General features: G+C 42.8%; 2 protein-coding genes across 2 annotated transcripts in view; one reads left to right on the top strand and one right to left on the bottom strand.

Moving 5' to 3' along the window:
- The window catches only part of LOC121546579 (CTTNBP2 N-terminal-like protein), a gene marked incomplete at its 5' end in the record, with an annotated part of 35,664 nt that extends 31,974 nt beyond the window's left edge, over nucleotides 1-3,690 (top strand). The window contains one exon of the mRNA XM_045209284.1: nucleotides 100-3,690. Within this exon, the coding sequence (XP_045065219.1) occupies nucleotides 100-1,473 (1,374 nt within the window). The remainder of the gene's footprint in view (nucleotides 1-99) is intronic.
- A 327-nt stretch (nucleotides 3,691-4,017) lies between these two features.
- On the bottom strand, nucleotides 4,018-10,835 carry capza1b (capping actin protein of muscle Z-line subunit alpha 1b). The gene is made up of 10 exons (XM_041857096.2): nucleotides 10,584-10,835; nucleotides 9,363-9,426; nucleotides 8,859-8,910; nucleotides 8,641-8,704; nucleotides 8,102-8,308; nucleotides 7,770-7,849; nucleotides 7,587-7,665; nucleotides 7,418-7,489; nucleotides 7,123-7,185; nucleotides 4,018-5,473 (listed from the first exon to the last, which is right to left on the bottom strand). Exons 1-10 carry the CDS (start codon nucleotides 10,620-10,622, stop codon nucleotides 5,333-5,335), a joined length of 861 nt encoding a protein of 286 aa, XP_041713030.1. The 5' UTR covers nucleotides 10,623-10,835; the 3' UTR covers nucleotides 4,018-5,332.
- Nucleotides 10,836-19,170: the final 8,335 nt, after the last annotated feature.

Genomic DNA, 19,170 nt, shown 5'->3' with positions numbered 1-19,170 from the left:
TGCCTGCAGCAAACCCTTTCCTATCTGGGAATTCAAAAAACTTTACTAAGGGAAATTGAAAGTTTAAATATCAACCTCTATCTCTCTGTGTGTTTCAAGTTGGAGGTGGAGCGTGCAGCAGTGCGTAAACTGCAGAGGGAGCAGGAGAGGGCAGTAGGCCAGGCAGAGGAAACTCTGTCCCAACAGCAGCAGCTTTCCTCGGCCCTAACCCTGGAGCTCCAGAGAACCACCAGCCAGGCCTTGGAAGAGGCCCAGAGAGTCAGCCAGCTCCACCTGCAACTCCAGGAGGAGAGCTGTACCGCAGAGAGCCTGAGGGGGGCCCTGGAGGCAGAGAAGGGCAGAGCAGAGAGCCAGCTGGCTGAGTTTGACACGGAGAGGGAACAGTTAAGAGCCAGGATCAGACGAGAGGAGGAGAGGAGCAAGGAGCTAGAGAGAGAGGTGGAGGAGCTGAGGAGGAGGTTGGAGGCAGGAGGAGAGGAAGGAATGGTGAGGGAGGCGCAGGAGACTGCGGTGAAGGAGGTGAAACAGCTGAAACAGTCTCCTCCTTCAAAGAGAGTGGCGGCGTCAGCGGTGGCATCAGCGGTGGCGTCAGCGGCAGTGGTGGTGTCCACCTTGTGCCAGACAGAGCCTGATGGGAAGGCAAGCGTCGCCCCTAAATTGACCCCTGTCTCAAAGGTCAACGGCCATCACCCTAACCCTCCGCGGGACACTGACCCCCCTCAGGAGGGCGGGGCTATGGAGAACGGTGGGGTAGAGAGCGAGTCCGGAGCAAGTCTTCACTCCCCTCTCCACCCTCACCCTCCTCACCCCCACTCCCACCCTTACCCTAACCTCTCCCCCTCCAGCACGGCCTCCTCCTCCCTCTCCTCCTCCCCCATCTCCTCCCCCACGCTGGCTAAGCGCCTGGTCAGCCCCGGTGGCTTCCACACGTCCTCCTATCAGGCTGGAGTCAACCAGCGCTTCCACGCCGCGAGGCACAAGTTCCAGGTGCAGGCTGAGCAGGAGCAGCTCCAGCAGGGTAGCACGGCTCCCCTCTCCCCCCGAGACCTGTCCCCTACCACCACCCCCATCCCTCCACCCTCAGAGAACAGCACCGCCAAGCAGCTAGCCCGGAACACCGTCACCCAGGTCCTGTCCCGTTTCACTAGCCAGCAGGCAGGGGCCAAACTCCCCCCACTGAACAGCTCTCCGTTTGGGACTGACTACCGGAGCCTGGCAGCCTCCCCTCCCGGGGGGAAAACCTCACCTGGAGGACCCCTGTCTCCAGGTGTACGCTCGCCCCTCACCCCTCGGTCCGAGAGGTGCCACCCGCCCCCCGTTCCTAAGAAACCGGGTATGAGCCCCTCTCCAGGCTCCCCCGACCCCCAATCCAGGGCCAGCGTCTTCCCAGAGCTGACGGGGGGCTGTGGGCTAAGCAGCAGTGGGCAGGAGGGGGCTAAGGAGCCAGACCTGGTACTCTCCTCTGGTAGTTAACAGCTAAGGGCCACGGCAGCTAGAAGCTGATCTAGGATCAGCATAGCCTTCCCAAATCCTTCCCATCTTCAACCATTAGGGAGAAAACACAAAACGGACCTAGGATCAGTATCTGTGATCAGCTTTGTCTTATTCCCCAAGGAGCCAGTGCTCTCCTCCAGCAGCTAGCATCTAATGGCCTCCCTCATTCCAGATACGCTAGTTGCTCTCTCCCATTTGCACTTGCTCACTCACCTTTAGGCCCGGGATTCAATACGAGCGCTCTAGTCAACAATGCAGCTTTTAAAGACAATGTTACTGTGTTCGAAGAGATCGCATTCAAGGTAAACGCTGCTGATGTCAGCTCAATCGGAAATGACCTCAGCGATGGTAAAGAAAGTGAGACATCTCACAGGCTAATTTTTTCTGGTGGGGGCGGGAGGGGCGAGCTTTGGGCATGCTTTCCCGTGTGAGCTTTCGCGGGAAAGCATGCTCACACAAGAGAGGGAACGCCCACTTACACAGATACGAACTTTGACAATTTTTTTCAATGGTAAACAGCCTTTTTGCGACATCTTCATTATCCACCATCTTTGATTACCTTTAAACGTCAAGCGCTTTAATGTGGGTCCACCGCGGTCTGGATTGAATCCTGGCCTTAATCTCCTGGATGTCCTCCAGCAGGCAGAAACTGCTCTGCAACTGTCTACCTACCGCTACTTATACAAACTCTGTAGGCCCTATTTTGACCACATAAATTAGCCACTTAGTATCAAATGAAAGCTCAAACACTACCTAGCAAACTGTCTGAAACACTGTCTAGTTCAAATGAAATCTATAATATACAGGAATTTATTGATTTATAATAATTATTTTATTTTGAATTTATGGATAGTTTTTTATTCTTTTGATTTGTAATATATCTTTATACCTAGTTTCTTGTATTTCATAGCTATGTTTAAAGAGTGATCTTATTAATTATGCATTTAGTTATTCTAGGACATTAACTGAGTGAGATAAAATAAGATCTCCGTCCACGTCCAATGAAGCAATACAAAGGCTGCATGGAGAAGGGAGTCTTTACATGGCAACAGGACACAAATGGCATCTGTTGATTACACATGTAGATGTATCATAGCACTACTTATATAGATGTATGCTCCCGTCTGACTTTCCCTTGAGTAGTCTGTACTGTAGCTTATCACCGTATCTAGCAGTACCTGCACTGAAAGTTATCATGACTTTCATTTTAGTTTGTACAAGATGACATTCAGAACATAGATTACTAAAGCACAATGTTGTAAATAATACAAATCATTCAAAAGCATAATTTGAAGCTCTTTGCATGACACCCCGTTATGTCTGGTCATATTTACGTGTCGTCTACTACATACACTAGAATAGTGAATACACTGGATGTTTCACAAGGGAAAAAGCCTTCCCTAAGACATACCTTACACTGGGCCATCCCTAAGACATACCTTACACTGGGCCATCCCTAAGACATACCTTACACTGGGCCATCCCTAAGACATACCTTACCTTACACTGGGATAGATAAATAAGGTGACACTTAAATATATACAACTTTTTTATTCAGGGACAATTTCTTATTGTTTTATCCAAAAGGGACCAAATTCAGAACAAGCGTCTTGTAGGCTAATATTGTTAACATGGAATTGAGTTTGAACCGTCTATCCTTGTGTTTATAGCCTATAGTGACAGACTGGTTTTATACCTTTGAAGTCCTCCCAGACCTTTTGGCAAACTCACATTTTGTTGATATAAAGGGGACTAGCTAGGGGTCAGATCTGTACCACTGTAGCATTCTTTTTGTAACTGAGTAGACCTAACCCTAAATCTATTTTTACACCTTTGTCAAAATGGGAACAAGTGGGAAGTCATTAATGACATGACATGACTACTGTGTTTCATAACCTGAACCTAACAATGTCTTGTCACTTTTGTTGGTCATATAGGTCTTATATTTGTGGTATTTAAGTATGTTTTGTAAGATGATATTAACAAAACAGGGCACAACGATAAGAAAGCTTTTACTCATTCAAAATAATCTCTTGCTGTCTTCCGGAAGTTCCCTAACCCAAACTATTTCTAAACATTTCTGTCTTCTAATTATTCTAAATGTACACGAGCATTTTTCCTTATGTATTATTTCAGAACTGAACTATGCATATAATGATTTTGAATTTCAAAATAAACATCCCAACCAAGCATCAATTTCTTCAGTCTATTAGCCTGATTTCTGCTAGCGTTATGCCCCAAAACCACCAGTCTCCTGTCAATAAGTCAAGACGGTCTCTTTCTCTATTCGTCTTACATTGATTCCTCTCCTCACTTCCTTCTCAAAGTGCATTGGAGAAAAAGGGGGGACCTCCTCCAATACAGCTGGACAGGAGGCAAGGAGGCAAGATGCAAGGAATCGTGGAAAGACAGATTGAGGTAGAGACCAGTCTATGACAGCTCCCATTTCTGCTGGACTTATGTGCGACTTCGTACAAGTAATGGATCCAGCAATACAATGCCTGATGAAAACAACAACCAGGCCAAGATGATCAATTATTTTATTTGTACAACAGTATGGGGCAGTACAGTCCTAAACATTGCATCTGATCTGAGTGCAGCGGTAGTCAGTGTGAGAGTTAAACACAGCACAGAATAACTGATCTCGAGTCAGCCTATGGTAATATTGAGTAGGTGCATGTTGTGGATGAACAGGGGTGTGTTCAGTGGGAAGCACGGTTTGCAGAGATATTTACAGTATAGAGCACACAAGTCTTTATTCAGTATGACAGAGGAGTGTGTCTGTCCTACAAAACACATTTAAAACATTTTGTAACTGGATAAGAGCGTCTGCTAAATGACGTAAATGTAAATGTAACATTGGACCCTCCTGAACAAGCCCCTGGTTTACACTAAGTACTGAAATGGCTGTGTATAGTTTAGGTACCTAAACACAGGTGTGAATATTACAGATGGGCTGAGCCTAAGATTCAATTAAATAAAAACCTGCATAGCAAAATATAGATCTGCGTGTATCCATGGGAGTAAGGGGAGCTTCGCATGTATGGAGTTCTTCAGCATAGGAAAGAGATTTTGGCAAACAAATATTGGTATGGTTTTCCTTTATCAATGGAGAAAGGATACAGCAATGGTTGTGTTGTTGCCAAGGTAAGACAGAAGATAATTGATTCAGAAACAGAGGTGGTTATGATACAGTCTTTCAGCCATGATATCCTTCATTGGCTCAAGCAGAGGACACATACAACAGGAAGTGGAAGAGTACATTAGAAAACAAGTAAAACAGTTCCCTCAAACATTACTATAATCGAGGACCAGTCAGTACTGTTTAGAGGTGAAATGGTGCTGAAATTAACATTATTGGAATACTTCCCCTGGTTGGTGTGCTTAATTGTCATGTTTAAATTATTTTACAATGCATTCTTCCTTCCTTGAGGTAATCACTGATCTGTATGTGATTGGATAAGAATAAGGAGTGTCTCCTACATCAAGAACAGAAGGAAGGATGCACTGTAAAACCATTCAACCTGGGGTCTTGGTGCAGCTGTTCAAGACTGTCACAACATTACAACATGAAACTCAGCACCCCTTTAGCAGACTCAAACTCCCCTCCTGTAACTCAGACACTTAATGTCATTTTTCTCCTAAACCAAAGCTTCTTTAAACAAGACAGAACTGTGCCCAACAGACTGTCAATCTGCAGCTTGGTTTGTTTATTTTTTCTTTGCTTTGCCCCAGACTATGATATATATATATATATATATATCTATATATATGCTTTGGTTAGTCCTTGCGCGAGCGTGTGTGTGTTGCCAGCTCAGCAGTGTGAGTCTCTGCTCCTCTATGCATTTTGCATCTCCTTGCCAATCTTGTAGCTGAGGATCTTGTTCCAGTCGATCTTGGTGCGCGTGACGGGCAGCTGGCGGCGCAGGGCCTTGAAGGTGGTGTCAGACATAGTCTGGTAGTTCTCACTGATCGCCGTCTACAGGGAGGGGAGGAGATTTTACAAGAGAAGTATATACACTGCTCAAAAAAATAAAGGGAACACTTAAACAACACAATGTAACTCCAAGTCAATCACACTTCTGTGAAATCAAACTGTCCACTTAGGAAGCAACACTGATTGACAATAAATTTCACATGCTGTTGTGCAAATGGAATAGACAACAGGTGGAAATTATAGGCAATTAGCAAGACACCCCCAATAAAGGACTGGTTTTGCAGGTGGTGACCACAGACCACTTCTCAGTTCCTATGCTTCCTGGCTGATGTTTTGGTCACTTTTGAATGCTGGCGGTGCTTTCACTCTAGTGGTAGCATGAGACGGAGTCTACAACCCACACAAGTAGCTCAGTTAGTGCAGCTCATCCAGGATGGCACATCAATGCGAGCTGTGGCAAGAAGGTTTCCAGAGCATGGAGGCGCTACCAGGAGACAGGCCAGTACATCAGGAGACGTGGAGGAGGCCGTAGGAGGGCAACAACCCAGCAGCAGGACCGCTACCTCCGCCTTTGTGCAAGGAGGAGCAGGAGGAGCACTGCCAGAGCCCTGCAAAATGACCTCCAGCAGGCCACAAATGTGCATGTGTCTGCTCAAACGGTCAGAAACAGACTCCATGAGGGTGGTATGAGGGCCCGACGTCCACAGGTGGGGGTTGTGCTTACAGCCTAACACCGTGCAGGACGTTTGGCATTTGCCAGAGAACACCAAGATTGGCAAATTTGCCACTGGCGCCCTGTGCTCTTCACAGATGAAAGCAGGTTCACACTGAGCACATGTGACAGACGTGACAGAGTCTGGAGACGCTGTGGAGAATGTTCTGCTGCCTGCAACATCCTCCAGCATGACCGGTTTGGCGGTGGGTCAGTCATGGTGTGGGGTGGCATTTCTTTGGGGGGCCGCACAGCCCTCCATGTGCTCGCCAGAGGTAGCCTGACTGCCATTAGGTACCGAGATGAGATCCTCAGACCCCTTGTGAGACCATATACTGGTGCGGTTGGCCCTGGGTTCCTCCTAATGCAAGACAATGCTAGACCTCATGTGGCTGGAGTGTGTCAGCAGTTCCTGCAAGAGGAAGGCATTGATGCTATGGACTGGCCCGCCCGTTCCCCAGACCTGAATCCAATTGAGCACGTCTGGGACATCATGTCTCGCTCCATCCACCAACGCCACGTTGCACCACAGACTGTCCAGGAGTTGGCGGATGCTTTAGTCCAGGTCTGGGAGGAGATCCCTCAGGAGACCATCCGCCACCTCATCAGGAGCATGCCCAGGCGTTGTAGGGAGGTCATACAGGCACGTGGAGGCCACACACACTACTGAGCCTCATTTTGACTTGTTTTAAGGACATTACATCAAAGTTGAATCAGCCTGTAGTGTGGATTTCCACTTTAATTTTGAGGGTGACTCCAAATCCAGACCTCCATGGGTTGATAAATTTGATTTCCATTGATAATTGTTGTGTGATTTTGTTGTCAGCACATTCAACTATGTAAAGAAAAAAAGTATTTAATAAGATTATTTCATTCAGATCTAGGATGTGTTGTTTAAGTGTTCCCTTTAATTTTTTGAGCAGTGTACATCCATAAAGAACAGAACACATGTCCATTGAAAAAAGGTGATGTAAATTACCTGGTAATCATTTTCAGCATTCTCAATGATATCCACAAACTCCTTGGCAGTCTGGCTCTCATTCTGTTGGCAAATTATTTTAGAAAAAGAGTCACCTTTCTCCCACAGGTAATTGACCATAACCTGAACTGACCTAACCTGTTCAGTATACCGGTTATACAACATAATGGCAGAAGTTGTTATTTACAGTTTGCTTCCTTCTCATGTTTAGATTAAAGGGATAGAGTGAAGACACTGAAGCAAAATGGGTTCTAATTGGCTGTTGCTGAATAGAATCAGTGTTATGTCCACTCACAGTCACTGTTATAGACTCCTCCACTTCCTTATGGCTGACCAACTGCACATTACCATCTTCATAGTAGTGCACCTAGAGAAAGGAGAGAGAGAGTCTGTTTAATTATTAGACTTTAGGGTGTTTATTATCTTCAGCATTTGTTTCTGTAGTAAATATCAGGATTGCCCACCTGTATCTTCAACACTCCCACTACATGAGCAGTGGACTGACCAATGGTGAACTTCCACTCTGACCTACAGCGCCCATTCCTGATTGAGAAAATGCAGAAGAAGAATGTGTGAAAGAGATTTCAAGTCACATAACATTCTGAACTTGTAAAGACCAATGTATAATGATGCAGTTGGGACTGTACCAGAAGTTTTTGGGTTGAAACTGGTGTCCCTCAATGCAGGCAATGATGGTTTGCTGACCATCAACTGTTTTCCCATATACCTGCAGTGAATAGGGATTTCATGATTAGCCTAAAGGCAGATTAGTGGCTTGAAGTAACGACATACAGTGGCGATATCACAAGGTTCAGGGTTAACTGAGTTAGCAGCACAATTTTGTTTCTGTTCATTGATGCTAGTGTGTGTAGTATCATACAGACTCTGGGGTAGTACTCTGACGTATGTGCTGAGTGAGTGTGGTCGTGTATTCGCACAAGGTTATGAATTTGTGTGTGTGGGGGGGGGGGGGGGTTACCGTGCAGACTCCGCTGGGGTAGTGCTCTTTAACGTAGGCGCTGAGCGCGGTGTCGCAGGCCTCTCTCCAAGCTCTCAGTGAGCTGTCTCCGTCGTATGGCTGCACATCGCTCACCTCCTTCCTTAGGTGGTCGAAGCGGAACGACACCCGGTTCCGAGGGTCTAGGAAGCGCCCCTGACCCAGATCCCCATGCTCTGTAATCAGGACCTGGAGATGGAAGAGGATTGTTAACTGTTGTTGTTGACACACGGTTTGTTTACAAGTAAACTGTACTAAACAGACTTAATTTGATAATATCAGTAAAAATGGTCCTCTGTAGCTCAGCTGGTAGAGCACGGCGCTTGTAACGCCAAGGTAGTGGGTTCGATCCCCGGGACCACCCATACACAAAAAAATAAAAATAATGTATGCACGCATGACTGTAAGTCGCTTTGGATAAAAGCGTCTGCTAAATGGCATATTATATTATTATTATTATTAAATATAGTGTGATCATCAGACTGCGGCTCTAGATAAACTCAGCCTTATATCACTCTTACCTGTTCATCATAGCCCTCAAGTTTGGCAGGGGTGAACTGATCCATGTTGTACTGGGCAAAAGCACTGGGGAGAGAGAACTCATAATGAATCATGCACAGAATTAAATAGAACATAGGATCTTTATGGAGTCATACACCAATAATGATGACTAATGATAAGTAATGACATGTGGTTGTTTCAAAATGTTGACATCACATCGTGACAGGGTGCTACTCACTGAGCCGCGCCCTCCCTGAGCAGGTTGTCATTGTTGAGGAGAATCCGCACATCTGTAACGCAAAGCATATATCAACATCAACTTGTCAGTCTGTAAACACAAAACTTAGCTTGTAAGAGTTACGCCAGCTAAGACTTTTTAGCTGTTAAAGTCAACTTTGGTTCAGTTTTGTAAATATTATTTATTTTGTCATTATCCTACATCTTAGGATCTATTCACCTGTAAATATGGACTCCTGCACTACCTTTGCCCTGCACTCTTCACCTGCGAACAAACATCTTGCACTTGAAGAAGCTGTCTGCCTGCCTTCCTGCAACCCTCTAAGTCATGGGTCCACTATCTTACAATACATCAACAACTAGTTAGTCAGACAGCAAACTACACAAAACACACATTCACCTTCAGTCAGGAAACCCTTACAATCACAAACTACATGGAACCATCTAAACAACAATGTGATTGTAGGCTATTCTTTGTTCTTTGTAGCAGAAAACAAAACCTCACCGTTGAAAACTTCGTTGAACTCTCCAGGGGGTGCATGGGTAACGAAGTTAGCCGCTATGCGGACCTGTGGAGAGAGGACAAATCAGTATCCTACTAGTATCCTACATCAATTTAATTGATGATTAGATCAGGCAGTGTGGGGGAAATCGCACTGAGCTAGGAAGACTTTTCTAGGTTTTAAACCCAGTAAGCCATGCATACAGCGATTCAGACTGTATCCTGTCTATGATGTTCACAGAGAGGCCTACTTGAGGAGATTGTGAGAGTGGTGTAAGCTGATACTTTAGGCTAATGGACAACACACTGGAAAATTGCATTAGATAGCCTAAGTTCATTTATAAACACATTAAACACAAATCCTGGTCATTAGAAACCAGTGTCAGTTACAGCCACTGATTTTGACCCAATAGCTGCAGTTGCATGGCCTCAAGAGATTGCTGCTTATCCAGTTTCTATGGAAACAACCAGTCTTTACAAATGCTCATGCCTGTAACCTGAGCTGCATTCCACACAGGGCATACCCCAATTTCCTCCCTGTACAGAAACAACCACTAGACACTTGTGTAGATCTGATATAGTCACTACATGGCAAAATGTCTGAGGACAAGGAGGACAAAAAAAACATGTTTTAGTCACACACACTGGATAGGTGCAGTAAAACGTAAATTAGGCCTAGAGGGTTGGGGGTAGGGACTAGGCCCTAGGGTTGTTTGTTTCTGGACAGGGTCATGACACGTCCTCTCTTCAGGGCATCTACAGCTAGCAGAAGCATTTGAGCTGCCACTGTATCTGTTTGACCTAGAAAACCTCTGATGTAGGTAGCTAGCTTAGCACTGCCCTACTGCTGGAAATGGTATCAACGTTTTATTTTGCCTAACAGCTAGCTACTTCCTGAATTGGCCCAACAGATCTAACCATATCAAAAAAGTAGGATCATGGCTTTCCATTAAACACACTGGAACTTTGTTCCTGCACATAGCTAGATAACTACTAATAGTTACAATTTCTAGCCAGTAAAAGTTGGCCAGTGATGTTCAGGCTAACGTTAGCATAGTTAGCTAGCTACACAAGTAAATCGTCTCTTTACTGAAACAGCGCTAACGCTAGTAGCTCTAAAATATAGTACCCATTTACTGTTGACCATTCAATAATCGGTGACATACAGTAACTTCCGAATTGAATAATAGAGTAACTTGTGAATAAAAATCATAATATCGTTACCTTCTCTTCTTCTGATAGAGGCTCCTCAAAATCGGCCATCTTGGCTTGTTGTGTGACCCCACCTACCCACAGTCAGAACACTAAGCTGACTAACGCCACAATCATAACAAAACCCAGGGGGTGGAAGTGAAATTATAGTGGAATTATTTTGCATGTACCTACTTCTCACTTGAAAGAAGTGAACCTGATGTTATTTTGTTGCTTTTCAAATGCTGTAATTCAAAGTATGCACTAGTAAGGTTCAGGTACCTACTCATTTTAACCAGCAGAGGGCGTCTGATCTGAATCACGTGCTAGAGTGTGTGTATCCCAGGGTTGCCAGTGCTTACAACATTTCTGAATACTCAAAACCAACGAACAAGGCCTGAAAACTAGCCCCCAAAATGTTTTGGCAGCAAGAGAGGGGTTTACACATTTATCCGATAGGTGCAGTGTTGCCATGTTCGCAGTTTTCTGGCTAATTGGGCTACTTTGAAAACGATGTCGAGGGTGAAAATGTATTGGTTGCGGGTGCTAGTTTTTGGGCTATTTCTAAGTTACACCGTGACCGTGATGGCACTTGACTTCCAGGCTGGCTGTTGCTAAGTGAGTGAGCGATGGGGAGGACGGTAAGAGTGTGTGTATTGGGGGTGATTCGTGCCAGAATTAAGCCTCGTGAAGCTACTGATACCTCTCACCAATTCACGTAAGGTCTTCCTAGGGCCATAAAATACCCCCATGAATTAGCATGGACTTGCTTCTTCTTCTGTGGGTTTTATGGCGGACTACATCCAAAAGATGTCCAGTTGGTGGCGGCAATACGTTTTGAAACCAAAAATAAAAATATATAAATCCATACTTAGTGATTCTAACAATCCACCTTAATAAAAAGAGTACATTGCCAAAACAAACAAAACTCCCACTTCTTCCTTCTTTTAGTTCTCCATATCTCCCTTATTAGGCTCTAGGACCTGAGAAGGTAGTATGACTTTTGCTAATATTCCATGTAACTCCTTTGCTGTGAAATCTTTCAGCCCCAGGAACCGCTCTGGTGCAATCACAATGATTTACATCTTCTTAGATCTTTTCTCCACCTTGGCAGTGCCATTTATCACCATTGTGATAAAGGGCACAAAGTCCACCTTTTTAACCTTTAAAATGTCAGGATCCTCTTGATGTAAGCATGCAGTGAAGGCATATTCACTACCATGGACTCTTCTGGTGCAACATTCAAACCTTCAACCCTTTTCACAGATTCTGCAATGTTCTGTACGACCCTGACTTTGACCACCTCATTCTCCTTTACCCTTGTGGGGCATTCAGAAGACGTGGCTTCATGATTCCCACCGCAATTACAACATGTCACATTTTCTTCACTTTTATAACACTTAATATGATATTTTCCACATCTTGTACATCTCTGCTTCTCCCTTCTGCAAACACTTTCTACATGACCAAAAGCTTCTCATAAAAAATAAACATTTCACAGTGGCCTGCTGCTGAGTGGTGGGGAGGACGACGGGAGGAGTGTGTGTGTGTGTATGGGGGTTATTTGTGCCAGAATTAAGCCTTGTGATGCTACTGATACCTCTCACCAAGTCACCTAACTTCTTCCTAGCACCATAAAATACCGCCATGAATTAACATCAAACATGGACTGTCAATAGAGACACGTTTTTTTTTCTGTAAGGCGTCAAACTGCCGACGTCTTCACGTCACGTTCATATCACGTGACACGTACACGTCATGTAGACGTAGTGTTCACGTCGTGTCACGTGTCAGTTTGCTTGTAAGTTTATTGTGAAAGAGCTTACCATGAACGCCAAAAAACGTCTACACGTGTTATGTGTCATGTGTTAGTTTAAGTGTCTGTTTAGTTTATTATTAAAGATCTCACCATGAACACCTTACAAACGTCTACATGTACATGATTTTGTAAAAAAAATAAAAATTGCCAGAGTAATCTAATCAATTTCATTTGTCGATTTAGCTAAAATAGGCATATCACCTCAATACAAAAATTATTAGGCTAGTTGATATCGCAGCCAGCCACCATTGCTGTGTAGATATGCCTATTTCTCACATCAATACAGACACAATGGCTTCTTTGTTGGAGGTAGCCCTATTCAGAAATAAGAGGTAGCCTAGGTCTTTAGTGGCGCATTCAAAACAACTCAACTCAGCAATCTCTGAATTCCGACTTCAGTGTGTTCAAGACAACTGGGAACTCTGAAAAAAACGAGCTCAGACTGGGATTTTTTTGCTTTTTTGAACGGTCATCCAACTCAGAATTCCAATTCAGAAACTCTGGCATCTTTCTCTGACCTGAAAATCACTGATGTCATGATTTGACCTCGTTTTTTCCCCAGAGTTCCCAGTTTACAGACAATCACTGTCACCATGCAATCCTTAGGCTATACATGTCTGTGGGCGGCAGGTAGCTTAGTGGTTAAGAGCGTTGTGCCAGTAACCGAAAGGTCACTGGTTCTAATCCCCGAGCCAACTAGGTGAAAAGTCTGTCGATGTGCCCTTGAGCAAGGCACTTAACCCTAATTGCTCCTGTAAGTCGCTCTGGATAAGAGTGTCTGCTAAATGACTAAAATGTAAAAATGATATGTCTTATGGTTAAAAGCAGGGCTTGAATTGAGGGGGTATGTGAGGATATAGGCCTTACCCTTGTTATAGAGACGGGCAAAAAGCATATGTTACCCCTTGGAAAAAACAACGGTCCAGATTATATAAAGAGATCTAGGCTATAACAATGATAAACTCCACGATAGTCTACTAGGTTGTTTTATTAAATGCTCCGCAATTTAGAATATTAGGCTATGCCTACCACAAAATACCTAAAAGATAGAATCGGTATGGGTCTATGCATAGACCAAACAGTTTAACAGATAAGTAGCTCAGTTGGTAGAGCATGGCGCTTGCAATGCCAGGGTTGTTGGTTCGTTTCCCACAGGGGGCCAGTATGAAAATGTATGCATTCACTAACTGTAAGTCGCTCTGGATAAGAGTGTCTGCTAAATAACTCAAATGTAAAAATAAACACTTTTTATTCAGGGAATCACATTGAATTTGGCTATTCATTTCAGTGCAGTTGCGTTCTTACGCATAATCTTAGCCTAAACGGAACCGAAAACACCCCAGCCTGTTTTGATCACAGATCATGATGAAGCCAGAAAATGTCAGCTGTTTGTCATTGATTTAGCTCACAATCGCCAACAGAATTGATACACATGAAGACCTTATTTATTCTGGATTTGACAAATAGCCTGACTAGGATCCTGACTTTTCCCCACATTATATTTGTTACCAATTAGGCTAAATGTATTCGTATTAATAAGCTTTTGTTTTCCTATTCATTTGCATAGGCTAACCATCGCGATTAATGTTATTTACCATCTTCTGCTTTTTATGAATAAACAGGCATCGGGGTAAAGAATATCATTTCGAACCCTTAGGTCCTGGAGAACAGGAGCAGAGTATAGGGAACAGGGTAGGAGACAGACATAAACAAGCAAACACACAGGTTACAGGTTTATCAGGTATGTAAAAATACAGTTATTGAATGACTTAACTTAAATCTTTGATTAGACATGCAATAATGTTTATGTCAGACAGAAAATAAAGGATAACTGTCTGTAATGTTTTATGTCAGTGGGGTTGATGAGGAATGTAAGGGATGGTCCCTGGAAAAGATGAGAGAGATGAGTTGTGAGAGAAACTCCAGGGTGATATCATGACCACTGGAGTCATATACCTTAACAGTACCTACCTGGAAGCGGAGGTTACTTAACGTGACCCAGTGGTTAGCCTTGAGATTGACTATTTGGAGAAACCCTTGGCCCAGTGTTGGTACTGCTGACAGCATGGTGATGCCGACCACGAGGAGGCAAATGCAAATAGGTATCATCTGAGATTTTTATATTCACCTTAACGGATGGTGACCCCAGCTAGGAGCAGCAAGGTTTCCCAGGTCTCGCCTTCCTTTCGTCTTTCTTCCAAGCCAAGTCAATCACTCAGATGTCGAAGCATTTGATCCCCTTCTTGATTCTCCTCCGGTGGCTCTCCTTCTGTTTCTCCTGCACCTTTTCCATGTTCAGTCTTACCTAAATTGATAATATAAATAAATGCAATTATATTTCATATTATTACAAATACATCTCTTACATATCTCTTGGAGGGCCAGAAAATAAATTAACAGCGGACAATAATTTGTACCTGGTCAAAAACCTCCACATCCTTCTCATCTGGTTCGACAACTTCTAACTAGCGCTTAGCCAAGCTAAATTTGGTTAGCATCAAGCTAGCGACCTGTTACACACTATTTTCATACAAATATTAACACTACCACATTTTATCGTGACTTCACATATATTACCTAAAGTAAACGGAGCCATTGTTAATTAAAAACACAACTAATTGGATCTAAAACTTTGTTGAAAAAAAGTACAGAAAGTTCGGGCGCCATCTTAATCCCTTCTCTTACATGTAAACCATTAGCAACCTAGCCAAACTCCATTACTTACAATGGGGAAAATACCAACCAGTTTTACACTTGGTTAAAACTCGCTTCAATTGCCTTCAAACATCACCAAACTCATGGACTATGTAGTTAACCATGTTACCTCAATATTTTGAGAGTCATATTGCACATTACATACCTCAATTAATAGGGTAAAATGATGAGACAGAGAAACGTTAGTTTTCAGTAGTAGTCATTCTCCAAGATTGAAGAAGAAACCTCCAAGATCTCATTAACGCACTCCATTGACGTCACAGCTCCCCGTAGCAGCAATAATCATATACATACATTAAATGTAAATACCTGGGAAATAACAAAAAAAAGAAAACATAAAAAACATGGCCATACACATTTGTGTGTGTCACATATACACATGGCATATGCTTGGGTACCACCTTGACATATCTGATCTGCTTGCCTCAATAAATTAATGCTAGAACATTGGTAGCCAGGATTAGCTATTTGTAGCTAGTCTCCTAATAATTGCATAACGGTGCAAGTTGGACACATGTTATCTTTTGTTTGCATGTGAGCAGTGGTCCAGTCAACACATACCTCAGCACACATAGAAGGTTACTTTGCCTGCTTGCAAATGTGTGCTAAAAGTGGGGATGTTTCATTGTATTTCTGATTATCTTACCTCCCCACCACCAGTGAAAAGGTTATTTATTTTATTTATTTTTATTTTACAGAAAACCACGGAACCACCACTGCAATATAGGCCTACACTCAGATAAAAAGGTGCTATCTAGAACCTAAAAGGATTCTTCCACTGTCCCCATAGGAGAACCATTTTTGGTTCCAGGTAGAACCCCTCCTGTGTATAGGTAGAACCCTTTTGGCCTCCATTCCACAGAGGGTTCTACATGGAACCAAAAATACTTCTACCTGGAACCAAAAAGGGTTCTCCTTTGGTGACAGCCAAAGAACCCTGTTGGAACCTCTTTCTCAAAGAGTGTACTCAACAAGTTTAGCCTGTTAAGTTTACACCATTTTATGCTGTACTCAAACATCTGCCTGGTATTCAAGATAACACGCAACATAGTACCACCACCTTTGAAGGTTTTCGTCAACCTCTGCTAAGAATTAAATAGCAGTGTTCCAAGAACCTCCACCAGGGGTGATTGTAGTGTCCTCAAACAGACAAAAAGGAGACACAAGAGGGCACCCCACACTCATTTTATATCCCAAGGGGTCTTTATTTTCATACTGTATGCTCTCACTCTCATCACTATCTCCTTTGCCATTTACTCATGTATTTTTTTGGAACTCATATTTTAGGTGTCCAGCTTTGGCCTTGGATGGATCATGTTGCAATGAGATGGGCACAGAGGTGTGCATGTACAGTCCTTTTCAGCGTGGCGGCAAATTAGTTGAACAGGAGAAGAGGATGTGGTTGCTTGTGGAGGGAGAGCAGTGTGGGTGGTGGGTAGAACAGCTATAGTGATGCTGATTGGTTGCTCTGGCTCATCACTTCTTGATTAAAATAAGATAGATTTAGAAATTAGTTCGACCTTGACATAGTTTTTAAAAACGCCTTCATTAACATACTCCCAGAGATAGCAAGACATTCAGTATTCACTGAATGAAGTAGCCTACCCATCCCCATTTACAATTTAATTAATCAATTCAATAAATTATACTATAGCACATTCAATGATGTTATTATTGTAAACTATAGGCTACTCCTGTATCTACCTTGTACAATACCGTAATCAATGAATGAAGTAGAGCACCCGTCCACATTTACAATTTCATTTATCAATTAGATAAATAATACTAGCACATACAGTCCCATTATTATAGAATAGGCTACTCCTGAATCCACACTATATTAGGATATCGTTATGATTTCATTGGTCTTGTCAGGCATGATTTTAAGGTCTTCGATCGAAGTTGTATGTCGTACCTCGTTCCCCCATTCAGTACGAGTGTGAATGTGTAGGCATAGTGACAGTTGAAAAATAAACCAATAGCTTCAGCTCACAATGGCATGTAGGGGTAGTGTATTACAATGTAAAATATGTATATATCCTATAGTACCACGTGTGCATATTTTCATTTACAATTTAATTCATCCATTAAATAAATAATACTACTCCCCTATCGACACAGTAAATAATATTGCCTACGTGCTTTCGACAATACGTTATCAACTCGTTATCAATCAAAAGTTATCAATGTAAAAGTAATTATTTATTTCAAATAAACCAAATTTGCCTTATCAACACAGTAGGCCTAAATATTTCCTAACAAAATTACAATTTAAATATAGCCATCGTATTCCTCAATCAGATCAAGGGCATCTTGGTAATTATTTTAATCGTCTCTAAGGAAACTATCTGGGGCAGACGCTCTCGAAAATCGAGTCTGCTGCTTGTAAAGAAACAAACAAATTAATGTCTGTGTCTCCGCCGAGCTCTCAAATACCATGCCTGTGTTTCACTCTATGAACCGTCACTGCTATCCGGATTCCTTGGGACGTCCCTACCCTGAACCCTAAACTATAACCCTTAACTAACACTAAACTTAACCATTTTACATTTATACTTGATTGAGGTAGGGACATCCCAAGGAGAAACTGTAAGTTTCTAAAATTAATGGTTGAGATTTAATTAATATAAATATAAACTATGCACCTTATGACTTTCATTAACATGTAGGTGTCACGCAGACGTTAGTAAGGCGTTGGTATGAGGACATGTTAGTTACACGCAGGCGTCATGCAGACGTTAGTAAGGCATTGGTATCATGTCATGTCAGTCAGATGTTCAACGGTAGGCGACAGCCCCACGGTATTACGGTTGCCTAGACTTAATTCTGGCACATATCACCCCACATATGAGTGTGTTGAGAGAGCAGAACAGTTATTGGCTGAGTGACGTGAGCGAGAGGAGCGCGAGCAGAACGCGCGCACGTTGTGACAACTTTTTACTAGTTGTAGGTAGGCTATTTAGATTGTCATTATGGAGACACCTATTTCCAAACCTTTTTCCATAAAACATATTAATACGCTAGAACTGATGCACATCAAGAAATAATGCAGACAAAGCACTGGAAAACGACTTTGGACGCACTAGAGCGCATTACATAAATCCGCTCGGAGGTGGTTTAAACTGCATTCTAATGTTGACTGCTTAAAGAAAACGGTATCAAGCGAAGTGCTTTATGCGTGCTCAGTTATTGGGTCACAGGGGCTGCCCTTGTGGAAATATGAAATGGAAGTTATGGAACTCCCTCGCGTGGTTCTTTTTATGGGGGAAAGTCCTCTATGAAACTGACATTAGGCTAAATGTGGAGAATTATACATTTACCTCTGTTGGCCATCAAGTAGCCTATTCATGTATATGCCATTGTAGGCTACCATTTGATACAATAAATATGTTGAAATGACGATATCACTGGAGTCATTTCAAATCAATTTGTGCCACTTGTGTAGCCTACCTGGAGCTGGCAAACCAATTTAATACATAGCCTATAACTTCAGTTTATTGTTGTTGTAGCCTTGTGTTATTATGAACGCATTACACTGACGGTAACAGTAGTCAGATTAGGCTACATGTAAAATAAAAAATACACTGGCTGTTGTTGACAAGCATATTCAGTTCATATACATATTATTGATATTTAATTTAGTGAATGAAATTATGACCACATCCTCAGTAGCCTATTCCAGCAGGCTATTGGGAAACAAGCACTTTTTATTGCGAAATCGCCTCGCTATTCATGTTGAATAAAGTCCTCTGTTAATTTCAACTAAGCAAGCTGCTAAATCGTTCAGTTTACATCTTACCTACATCTTGTCTAGGCTACTGTGGACTATATTAGATATAGGCCTAAATGAGATGTACAGTGGGGAAAAAAAGTATTTAGTCAGCCACCAATTGTGCAAGTTCTCCCACTTAAAAAGATGAGAGGCCTATAATTTTCATCATAGGTACACGTCAACTATGACAGACAAATTGAGAAAAGAAATTCCACAAAATCACATTGTAGGATTTTTAATGAATTATTTGCTAATTATGGTGGAAAATAAGTATTTGGTCACCTACAAACAAGCAAGATTTCTGGCTCTCACAG

This window comes from Coregonus clupeaformis, chromosome 30 (assembly GCF_020615455.1).
Source record: "Coregonus clupeaformis isolate EN_2021a chromosome 30, ASM2061545v1, whole genome shotgun sequence".
NCBI lineage: Eukaryota > Metazoa > Chordata > Actinopteri > Salmoniformes > Salmonidae > Coregonus > Coregonus clupeaformis.
The sequence above is the reverse complement of the archived record's forward strand: the minus strand, read 5'-3'. Positions and strand labels throughout refer to the sequence as shown.

What these genes read in the sequence shown, in the direction of transcription:
- capza1b (XM_041857096.2), bottom strand. Translation starts at nt 10,622, where the DNA reads ATGGCCGATTTTGAGGAGCCTCTATCAGAAGAAGAGAAG. An exon ending in GTTCAACGAAGTTTTCAACG is followed by an intron (nt 8,911 to 9,362) that starts GTGAGGTTTTGT and finishes TTTGCGTTACAG; the next exon opens with ATGTGCGGATTCTCCTCAAC. An exon ending in TTGAGGGCTATGATGAACAG is followed by an intron (nt 8,309 to 8,640) that starts GTAAGAGTGATA and finishes TTCCATCTCCAG; the next exon opens with GTCCTGATTACAGAGCATGG.